General features: G+C 36.9%; 1 protein-coding gene across 4 annotated transcripts in view; it reads right to left on the reverse strand.

Moving 5' to 3' along the window:
• Window positions 1-6,121, reverse strand: part of LOC149785794 (histone-lysine N-methyltransferase SETDB1-like) — a 194,039-nt gene extending 187,918 nt beyond the window's left edge. For all 4 annotated transcript variants that reach the window (XR_016425454.1, XR_016425453.1, XR_016425452.1 and 1 more), the window contains exons 1-3: window positions 6,017-6,121; window positions 3,484-3,637; window positions 1,674-1,767 (exon numbers count right to left, since the gene is read on the reverse strand). Coding sequence is in view for 1 of the 4 variants with exons in the window: in XM_089979716.1 (XP_089835842.1) it covers window positions 1,674-1,767; window positions 3,484-3,637; window positions 6,017-6,019 (251 nt within the window). In the remaining 3 variants the exon portion in view is untranslated. The remainder of the gene's footprint in view (window positions 1-1,673; window positions 1,768-3,483; window positions 3,638-6,016) is intronic.
• Between the last annotated feature and the right edge of the window lie 6,015 nt (window positions 6,122-12,136).

Consider the following 12,136-nt stretch of genomic DNA (forward strand, 5'->3'; position numbering starts at 1 on the left):
TATATACTAGACTGCAAATAAATGCAAAGCCTGGCAAAAATTAACTTGTTTGTGTACATAAGTTTAATGAAGTACATAAATGCAAGCAATGATTTCTGACTTGAGCCCGTGGTCAATTATGTCTGGCTTTCAAAACTCCTGCACAAAAGTACAGACAAGTTTGTGGTCAAAACTGGAGTAGCAATAACAAGATATTCAATATTACTGTGGCCATAGTGGACATCACAATGATACCAGGAACAAGTACATATTATATGGAGTCCCCATGCTGATATGACCATCCATTCAGGATGAGTAGTAATTACAAGGTTTTCAAGATGGCCACCATGGTGGTCATATTAAATGTCCCAGGGCAGGTTCACTGGACACCATTTTCATCTAGGACCAACCAGACATTGTACAATTATATTGTGAATATGATCATCCTTCAGAAGGAGCAAAGATAACAAGGTAGCCATATTGGATACCTGAGCTGCACCATTTTCATTTTAAATCAACTAGCAATCAAAAGAAGTGTTCTGGTTAAAACCCATATGTCAATATGGCTTTCTAGTTAGAAGAAGTAATGATAAGATTTTAAAGATAGCTGCCATGGTGGCCATACTGTTGTTGTTGTTGTTGTTGTTGTAGGGTTTAACGCCATTTTTCAGCACAAAATAGGCTATACATGGCTGCCAGTATAAATGGTGGAGGAAAAACCGGGGAAAACTAAGGACAGAACCACCGACCCACGAGAAGCTACTGGCAAGCTTTCTCACATACACACATTGGCTGTGTCCAAGACTCAAACCCATGCAGACAGAGGTGAGATGGCAGTGATCTGTAATATTGAGCACTTTAGACCACTCAGCCAGCCATACAGTATGTCGATCAGCAACATTTTCATTTACTACCAACTAGACATCAGAAGAAGTCTTTTAATGCAAACTCCATGTCAATATGAACATTTGTGCAGGATTAGTAGAGATAACATGATTTCAAAAAGGCTGATTTTATTGTACATATAAGATGTCCAAGAGGCATCATTTACACTTGGGACCAACTAGATCTTGGGATGAATGTGTTGGAAAATATTTTGTGGCAAGTTTCCCATCTGTACTGAAGTAGCGATAACAAAACTTGTATAAACAGATCCTGGACAACTGATGAAAGATCATGGTAAAAGTTCTTCTGATCTATGACCAGTAGAGTGAAAAGGTTCTGTAAAGATAGTTTTGAGCAATGCAATCTGCAATTGCCAGATTGTGTTGATATGATTGCAATTCCTTGATAATCAAACCCTGACATAAATTAAATTGATGAATACATTCATGAAACTTCAGATAATTTTATCGTTGAAAAACAAATTGCAGTCATATTTATTTACTTGCACAGACTACAATGAACAGACAACAATGGCTAATTTTATTGCCTAAACACAAATTATGAGTGGTCTATATTTATTTACTTGCACAAACAATGCACAGACAACAATGACTCCTCTTTTGCCTCTCATCACTCCATGTGAGTACAAATTTTGATGATGCTCTTAATTTTAAGTCAGAACAGTGTCCAGAATATAGCTATGTTCTGCAAGTAACCGCTGTGTGTCAGATTGACCCCATGCTTCAAAGACGGTGACCTGCAGTGCAAATCCATGCAATAACTTTCTCTTATTCACCATGTCTACTTACTCATCGTCTCTCTGCTCATCCTCTAGGGTCTCTTTGTAACTGTCCAGCTGGCTCATACAGTCAGCATACGAACGGTTGATGCTTTGAACCTTCCCTGGAATAGGCAAAAGCATAGAGTTAACACAATCAAGCTATTAAACCATACCCAGCATAAGAAAAACCAGAACACTGTTAAAAATCAAACTTATAAAATGAAATGTATCCTTTTTGCAAAGACAAAGTCATTTACTTTTCACTTTAGACTCAACTTTTGACAGATAATTGTATGGCTACAAAGCACTAGAATAGTCGATCGTTAAAAGAAGTAACTCTTATACACATTTTCACTGGTGTGTGATTTGAATTTTTAATGTAGCTTTAACAATTAATCATTTCACTATGATGTCTGCAGTGTCGTAGTTTATAGTGATGACTTGCACTGGGGCATCATGCCACAGACATGTAGCATGATGTCCCACACAGTCACATTATTCTGACACCAGGCTAACCAGTCTTAACACTAACCTTTTAATGCTGAGCACCTAGCGAGGAAGCTGTCAGTACCATTTATGCAAGTCTTGGTATGACTTGGCCAGGGTTTGAACCTGTGACCTCCCACATCCAAGGAGGATGCTCTAACCACTAAACCACTGGAGAAGTCCTATTTTCTTGTTTATTTTTATGATAAACCAGACATTAAAATCTGGAATTCAGGAATCGCTGAAGCAAATCATGGGTGTGGCCTTATTTTATGCTCAAAACACAGCAAACGGTAAATTTGAAACAATGTTCTTCAAAACAATGCCATGATGTACTACACCAAATGACTTTTGAAACAATTTTCAAGCCGGCTGCCCAGGTGGCCATATTGGATATCATATCAGCTAACTCTTGCTTTTGTCAACTAGAAATAATAAAAAGTCCTTCAGTGAAAACCCCATGCTGACATGACCATCCATGTAGGAGGAGTAATGATAACCTGATGGCAACCATACTGGACATGTGATTGTCACCGTTTTCCCTTAGGTCCAACTAAATATCTTAAGATGTATTTCAGTAAAACTCCATTTTTATATGACCATCCAATGAGGAGGAGTAGAAATAACAAGATTTTGATGGATGCCAAGATGTCCATATTTGATGTCCAGCTGCACCATTTTCATTTACGACCAAGTAGACCATGGGATGAATATGAATCAAGTTTTGTGGCATTCCTCCAAAAAAGAGGAGCAACAGTAACAAACTTGTGCTAATGGACAACCAATGGACAACAGACCATCCCATAAGTTCTTCTGGTCTATGACCTGAGCTGAAAAGATCTCTAATTGGCTACAAGGGCTGCCCTGCACCTGCTACTAGAAAACTGGACTATTCACTAGACACAATTCTCTGCATGGCTCGTGGTTCTTTCTACTTTCCTCCATCTTAATGACTGCTGTAAGCCATGACATATCACGAATACTCTGTCCAAACTATCTGCTCTTTAACTTTTTGCATATACTGTTGATTAATTTTTTTTAATGGCTATTGTTAATAATAAAACAATTATAATTTTCTTGGGTATTTATATTTGCAAAATTTAAGAAGGAAAAATTAAATATATCAGATTTGAAAGACAAAAAAATAATTATAAATTTTATGGACTGATGGTAAATAAAAAAGAACATTTGAAAAATTAATACAAAAAAATACACTAAATACTGTATGCAGTTTATGTTTTTGTACGATCAATGTGAGCTACAGTTTTTAATTTAGAGTAGTGATCTAAATAAAGATTTGATAAAATGAACAGCTTCAAGGAAGTTCAATGTTCCACATTAAATTAACCTACTCTCTGTGGTCTTGACCTGCAAAGCCAGCTGATCAATGTTGGAGTTATAAGCTCTGGCCTCCTCATTTGCCTGTGTGTCACATAACTCATTCAACACTGATGTAATTAAACCATCCAGATCAATGGCAGAACTAAACTCAAATGTGGTCATTGTCTGTAAAAGAAAAAGTAAGTTAATTTTTGTATGCCTGGCTTAGATTAAAATGTAATTTGTTCAAAAGAAGTATTTTCTCTGCCTTAATAACTCCACCAGGATAGGTGAGGATAGTTAATAAGTTATCAAGATTTCCTTGTAAAACAGTTCCTTGTGATTACAATGTATCAGATTAAACTTGACCCTTCTACTACAGTGACAGTATTGTACAAATGGGATAAAGGATGAAAGTAAAATAGGCGGAAAACAATGACATTTCATATGCATGCCAGAAGGATCTAACTCATCCAGATCAAAGTTGCATTTTATGATACAATAAAGGCACAATATAGTTATTTCCTTTGTTTTCTTTTTAAAATGTCAGAAACTTTATTCAAATGATGGGTGCCCAAGGTGACTGAGTGGTCTAAGGTGTTTGCCTTTACAGATCACTCACACATCTTACCTATGCATGAATTTGAGTCCCAGCTCAGTGAGCGTGGTTATGTGAAAAAACTTGCCAGTAACTTCCTGTGGGTTGGTGGTTCCCAGGTTCTTCCCTCCACCATATATACTGACTGCCATGTACAACCTATCATGTGCTGAAAAATGGCATTTAACCACACAAAACCAAACCATGATTTCAATAAGCTCCCAAAATGCATGCAAGAATTAGTTGATTTTGGCAATGTCAACTCAACTCTGTGACGTCTTCAAGGATTTTATTACCAAAATAATCATCTTTGATGATGCCATAACAGATGTAAAAAGTTGTCTCCCATGAATAAGGGGCAACTTGAACCAAAGACAACTTTGTTCAAGTTTGAGACAATCAGACAAACACTGATCCATTCAACTCTAAATTTTAATAAAGGTAACTGTAGCCAAATGATAGCAAGACCCAGTTACAAGACATAATGATATTTGAGACATCAGAAAACAAAAAACAAAGCCAAGTGCTAACAAACTGTCTCAACGAATACTTTCATGGAAGAATTCTACTAGCAATAAGGTCCCCTCTCCATGCATGGCTTTAAGACCATGGAACCAACAAGTTCAATAAGGATAGGGTCTGGACTACCCTAATGCTAGGCCAACTAGTCCTATAATGTAAGACGTATCACATAATTTTTTTGGTGCTACATCTTACTGCCTAAGGAATGGCTTTGTGTAGCTTGTTTCCAAGTTGACTGACAGAAGAATGAGGTAACACTTCAGGAATATCTCACACACTTAGCAACCCATACTAACACTCTTCCACAAATTTCAATCTAACTGATCATACTTACTTCGACGTCTTTATCCTTATGAAATCAAAATCTCACATAGCTATAGGATGCATTTTCATATTCTGTTCAGCTGGTTGGAATGCGATGGAAGCCAGGAATGCCAAAATGCGATTAGCTTGAAGAATGTTTCTTTAACAAAATTATAAAATTATACTAATACTGAAGTGTTTAGATAGCTTTGTTTTATTCAAGACATTTATCATCATTTAACCAATTTTGGCATTCCTGTCTTCCATTACATTCCAAACAAGTAAAATGTAGATCAATGCAATTTAACATGTCCACTTGCTTGTGTGAGAATTTCAATTTATTTGAAAATATAGAGTAAGTATAGTCCACCCAATCAACATGACTTTACTTTATGGAAAAGCTTCAATATGTGCCAAGTGTGTGAGATATTCTTGAAAATTTGGACACTTGTTCCGATATCAGTCAACACTGGAACATGCTAAACAAGACCTTCCATTGTATGAATAGGGCCAAGGTGTCTCTGTTGTACCATTTCCATCTCTCTTGGTGTGAACAACTAATGGTCCACCATAATTAGAACTGGTTACTAGAGTTGCAATATAATACTAGGATTCTACAGAACGAATGTACTACCGACTTATTTATTATATTAGCTTAAGAATATACTCTGCAATACAGCAATGATTGGTCACTGAGCAAATATTTGTTAATTTAAATTCGTTATTCAAATGGCTATTAGCAATGTTTGGCGGGCTGTGAAACCAGTATTGCTAAAATGATTATATCTGAAGAAATATATTCTCGAATTATTAAAATTTTAATGGGATTTTTCAGGCACTGGTCCTATGACTCGTGTTGTTGGCTATAGTTAACATATAAGTAAAACAGGTTTTATATATAATAAATTATACGTTATTTATAGGCAACTTTTAAGCAACAGCAACTACATACATAGTATATAAATTATATATAGGTAAATCGTAAATTATTCGAGTCCCATATCGTGTCAGAAGCAAGATGTTGCAGCGCACGCACGCACTGTACATACGACAACTGTGAGAAACTATTCAAAAATTTCTAATATCGACTCATTACAAGTGCGTTATTACAGAAAATCACTCATCTTAAATCAAATGTTTACCATGCACAGATCATTGCCATTAAATGTGACTCAAATACTGCTAAATAATTTTAACAAAGCCATAATGCCTAGTCTGGTTCCCTAATTCATATTCCGGACCCTAAGAAACTACCCCATGTATACGACAGGACCCCAGACTAATTTTCCTTGCGCCAAACTTAACAAGTTCCGGTTGGTTTAAAAATAGAGAGAGAGAGAGAGAAATAATTTTAAAAATTATTTAGATAATGTGGCGCAGAGCTATGCGCACCGGTATACGAAGCAAGTGCATATCAGAGCCTATGATAAGGTTATTTAACATTAGCATGATTTAAAGCAACAATGCAACAAAGGTTACAATGAGCTTTTTTGCTAGTATTTAAGCAGGGAACCAGACTATATTATACCTGGCTCATTCCGTTGAATACAGAATTGTGAGAGGTTAAATGAAATTCATACCGAACAATTGTCATTTCCTTGAACCGGATAAGAAACATTCAAAAAAACGCATCTGTTTTCCGGATTAGTGGCAGTGACATAAAATTAACGAGTTTGGGTTTGGTTTTTTTTTATACCTGTATATAAATTTTATAATTAAAAGAAATATTTAATTTTCTGTCTGTTGTCCTAAATATTATGAAACGTCTTAACTTGTAATATTGAAAATAGACATCGTCACAGCATAGAGAAATTTTATTTAGAGCCGACATCGCATTACATAATAAGAAACACGAATTCGATGGAGCCCTTTTGACGACTGTAAACAGTGATACATCAATTTACTTAAACAATCAAACATACTTACAATCATATGTTTTAATTTTAGTAATGAAATTACAATCTCATACCCTCCCTTCCCGTTTATAATTTTTCTTTTACTATTCAATGCAGGAAGATAACTTTACATGAAGATGTTCAGCTCTCTTTTCAGCTACATGCAGTGTTAAAATACATACACGAAATGGCCGATCAATACACACTTAATGTACTCCCACCCCCAATTGTGTTTTATAATTGCTGTCTAAAAATTAAATGCAGAGAAGTCAATTTATACGAATAAAATATATTCTGCATTTACATGCAGTGCTAAAATAAACTGGTTAAATAATGCCTGGCCAATACAACCATAAGTTACTATTTAAATGTATACAGAGTTCAATTATGCAAGGAAAAAGAGATGATTCCACAGAACAGACAAAAGCACACATATATGGTAAGCGTTAATACATCGGAAGCATATTACATGTACGATTAAATGTATCATCCAAATTAGGAAAATCCATCCAAAATCACGTGTAAAGGACACAAGTCGACATTTAGGGCAACCAAAGACTAGAAGCTAACACGCTGAGCATGGAGCCGATTAAGGTAGCAGCAGCAGCTTAATAATTTTAGTTTACATGTGGAGCATTTACACAACAAGCTCCCAGACAATGTATTCAAGGGGAATTTAAAATTGTTAAAATCTGAGGGTATTTGTAAATTATTGGGGAGAAAGTTCCATAGTTTTGCTGCTGCATACCTGAATACCTAAAAGACTGCAGCTTATACATGGATTGTCCTGCTTTAGGATCTCCACAGTAGTTACGAGTAAAAAAAAATTAAATTATATTTACCACCAGATGATTTGAGTATGTTCGACAGTTTTTGTTTCAAATTTTGACTACTTAAAGCGCCATAAACTTTATCTTTGTGATGTGAAGGGTTCATACATTTTCCAAATCCAAGAGTTCAGAGTAGGGTTTATTTAAATCATCGAAGAAATTTTCAAAGCTCTTTCGTAGAGTGTATCAAGTTTGCTTATATTAGCAAGATTGAAATGCCAGGTTAGGGACAGTAGTAGATATTTTCCAATTTGTTTGAGCGCATTTAACTGTTTGTTTGCTTTCGTACAAATTTAAGGTATTTCATGATTAAAGTTTAGCATAAAGTCCAAAGTGACACCGAGTCTTCACATTATATATTAGCCACGCTGGAGAAGAAAGTCTCATGGTGTTTATTGATTTTTCTATCCATGTATAATTTCTCGGAATTTATCAGGATTTGCTTTTATTTCTTTGTTTGCAAACTATCTAACTCAATTATTGCACTCAATTTCCAAATTAGATTTAGTAGTATTAAAGTCGCGGTGGGCGTTAGCACGTGTGCTATCATTGGCATGGTTGGTCGTATAGATCAGAAAAATGAAAAAGATGTCATTAACAAAATTAAAAGTTATTAAAAAGTCTAAGAATTGATTCCTGAAATACCTCTTGATACTTATTTGCCCAAGAACTAGTTGAGATTCCAAATTTAACACGATGTCATCTGTTTGAGTTGTAATCTCCCTAAGTGTTTATTGCCGAAACTAGAAGTCCACATGCTGACAATTTCTGGGGGATTATTTTGTACTGTAAACAGTCAGATGCTTCAGATAAATCCATAAAAAGAGTTGCCGCATCTTCTTTTGGGTATTGAGTCACGTGCAAGTCTTCTAGTAGTCGAATTAGTTTAGTCTGACAACTGAAAGCCTTTCTAAAAATAAACAGGTATGGGTTATTATGAAAGTAATTAGTGGTCTAATCTCAGATAGATCGTTCAAAAAGGTTTTATATCACTGGGAATATACTTTGAGGACGTTCATTTTTCTTATATATAGGGACCACCTGTCTTTGTTCGAGCCCTTGTTGGGAAAATGTTTTGGTCAAGGCTGTAGATTATGAGTTTGGTTATAGGACCAATTAGTGATTGAGTTTCAAGTATTAATGGTTGTAGTGAAATTTCATCTATCAGAGTTGGTTTTTAAATGCTGATATTTAATATGGTTTACGCTGTAAAGTCTTTAGTGACATGAGATAAATAAAATATTTGATACACATTGACGGTCTTTTTGATAGCCTGTATGCTTGGGTGTCACTAAATTCCTTTATTTGTTTTAGTAGTTGCAGTGGGGGATGGTGATTTGTTTAAGATGATGCATGATCCTGAATTATATTAGTGAGCAATTGCTCAATATACCAGTAGACGCCATCGGCAGCATCACATATGTACGTTACATGGCACGGTGCAGACCGAAGATCGGCATCTACTTTTTTCCTAGCTAAAATCTTTAAAACTGAGGCAGCAGCAGAGAGACTGGGCCCACCAACTTTTTCGTCCAACAGGACCATCTATTAAAAACTCTTCTGATAGAAGGGTCTTATTCGCAAAATAAACCCTTCCAGCCAGAAACTATGATGACTAAATCCTCTTTTCTGGCCAACGGGGTTATTTCGACAGCGATAACCAGCCGCTATCGATAATAGTTTCTTCACGACGGGGACACAACGACGACGACGTTGGTGGCGTAGTCTCTCTGCTGCTAATCATTTTAGGATTTCTGTTGTGAATTAAAAATTTAAGTTAACAATAATGGCCAACATTGGAGAATCACATTCTGCTAAACTAGCTCGAGAGCGACTAGCGGCGATTGAAAAATTTCTTCCTGTCCGTGATAGTGTTAAAGAAAAATTACAGGCACGGCAGCAAGCACAATCTGAATTCGTGGAAGGTGCAGAACAATTATTTAAACCCATTACAACAACTACTAAAAAAGCTGCTAAAAAGACTGCGATGGTTACTGAGCGAGCTTTACTGGGAGAGCCTGAGACTTTTGAAGATGTGGTGGATGTGGAAGAGCGACAGCGGAGGCTGCGAGAACAACGAGAACAACGAAGAAAAGGTATTCTTCCAACACTAACGGAAACAAGAGAGATTTTACGAACGCTTCCAGCTGATATAGCTGCAGCTCAACCTCCGCCCGTCGTTGCAGCACCCCCTCCACCCGCCGTTGCAGCTCAACCTCCGCCCGTCACCGAAGCTGCTACACCCAAACCATCAAGGGAAATTGCCGAACTAACTGCAAGATTTAATTCGGCCTTTATTAAAATCCTTATAAACATACCAGAAGAAGAATTGCCTGAAGTGATATTAGAGGGTTTATACAACAAAGAAAATTTTTTAAACAAGAAGTATAAGACCACGACTAATGACAATTTTGTTAAATGGGTTTATCGTCTGTACTACAACAAGAAAACGGTTAAAACTAACGATCCAAAATACTCAAAACTTATAACCGAAATAAATAAACTTGACAAAAGTAAGCAACAAGGATCTCCTCCTCCCTATTCACCGCCACCAGAGAAGCGTCCAGATGATGAAGGCGATGATGTTCTCGAAGATCTTGGCCTTTTGACTACAGGTAGTGGTCTTGGTGGTCACATTACTTGTCCTGATAGCGTTATCAACGACGTATCTCGGTTGGAAGTTCTCATCGGAGGAAAACGAGCTGGAAATAACTCTCCGGAAATAATTAATGAAGCTGCTGATATCTGTCAGCGACTATTTCGCGGCGGCATCATGGATTCTCACATCTATCGAGAACTTATTGATGAACTCGCTGACGGTTATTACAGCGACTGATAATTTTAGTTAGAGAAACAATAATTAAATAAAATGATACTACACGATTCTTTTCGCAGACCAAGAATGGTTAGAGTAGTAAACTCGCGATTACCAGTATACGAGGTTGTTTACGGAGATGGAGTCGGTGATGTTGTCAGAGATTTAGTCACAAGGATTGCTCCAAAGGCAGGACCGTTAGCAAAACAATTCGCAATGAAGGCTGCTGATGTTGTCAAGGATAAAGCTATTGGCGTTGTTGGTAATCTTGCCGGGAAAGCATTTCAATCAATCAAAGATAGAATAGCACAACTGACACGAAGAAAACCACGTGTGGTTCAGCCGCCAGTAAAACTACCATCCACCGAAGCTATGCCGGCAAATGTTAGTAGCGTAGTAAATAAGGCTGTAAATCAAAAATTAACTGAGCTCGCAACAACGGGAATTGCCTCCAAAGCGCTGCAAGATAGTTTAACCGCTAATTTGATAGCCGGTAGTGGTTTCCGACGGTGACAAACATTTTTTATTTAGACCGTTGTATTCATAATAAAATGTTTGCATACAAATCCAATGACGCGTTTAATATGTCCAAACCAGTACTTAAGGATGATTCTTTACGTGATTTTCAATATTATTCTTATGACGCACGAGAACCAAATAAACCAGGGCGAATTGAACTGCAAGTCCAGGATACAAGTAGATATTTCTTACCCGCTGAGGCCTTCATAGAAGTTGAAGGTAGATTAACAAAACATGATAACACCCTTTATGACGCAGCTGATAAAGTTGGTTTTGTTAGCAACGGCATCATGGCGTTATTTAAAAGCGCCATATACATGATAGATGGAAAAGAAATTGAAAAAATTCATGATAATATCGACGTTGCTACAACAATTATCGGTTTAGCAAGATATTCGGATGATTATACTAGATCAGACGGACCGTCAATGATGTTTGCAAAGGATGCCAGGGACATTGCTGATCAAAGTCCTTATATTGTTAGACGACCACGTAACAATGCTGGAGCCGCTGATGCTGATGTTGAAGATTTATATTTTCCAAACCCGGCTCATAATCTAGGATTTGCAGCGCGTAAAGCCATGTTAAATGTTGCTGGTCAGTTCTCATGTGTGATTCCGCTGTCTCATATTTTTGGATTTTGCAGAGATGTCCACAAGGTTATATTCGGCTCCAAACACACAGTTGTACTTGTACGAAAAGGTGGTCATGATGATGCTATCTGGCGAAATGCTGATGTTGCTGACGCTGGTAAAGTGACGTTAACTAAATTATCGCTGTGGATGCCAGTGATGTCTCCGTCAATCGCTGAAGAACAACGACTACTTTCTTTTATGGATACAGGTGGTAAAACACTACTGTCCTGGAAAACGACAACCACAGACACTCTTCAGGGTGATAATACTGGGTCGTTCACGTGGCATATTTCATCGCAACGTGGATTAGCAGCACCACGACATATCTTTATCGCATTTCAGAATAATAATAGATTAAACAGTCAGCAAGAAAATCTGATGGTATTTGACAATCTTAATGTCTCTGAAGTCTCGTTGAGAATAAATGGACATCAAGAACCATCCGAGGATATATTAATAGATTACGACGGTAATCGTGTTGCACGTGCGTATCATCGTTTAATGTCATTTATGGGACGCGACCTTAACGTGGATACTGGTCTGCAAAGATCACAAAAAGATTTTACAA

This window comes from Sinohyriopsis cumingii, chromosome 13 (assembly GCF_028554795.1).
Source record: "Sinohyriopsis cumingii isolate HCF-2022 chromosome 13, ASM2855479v2, whole genome shotgun sequence".
Taxonomy (NCBI): Eukaryota; Metazoa; Mollusca; class Bivalvia; order Unionida; family Unionidae; genus Sinohyriopsis; species Sinohyriopsis cumingii.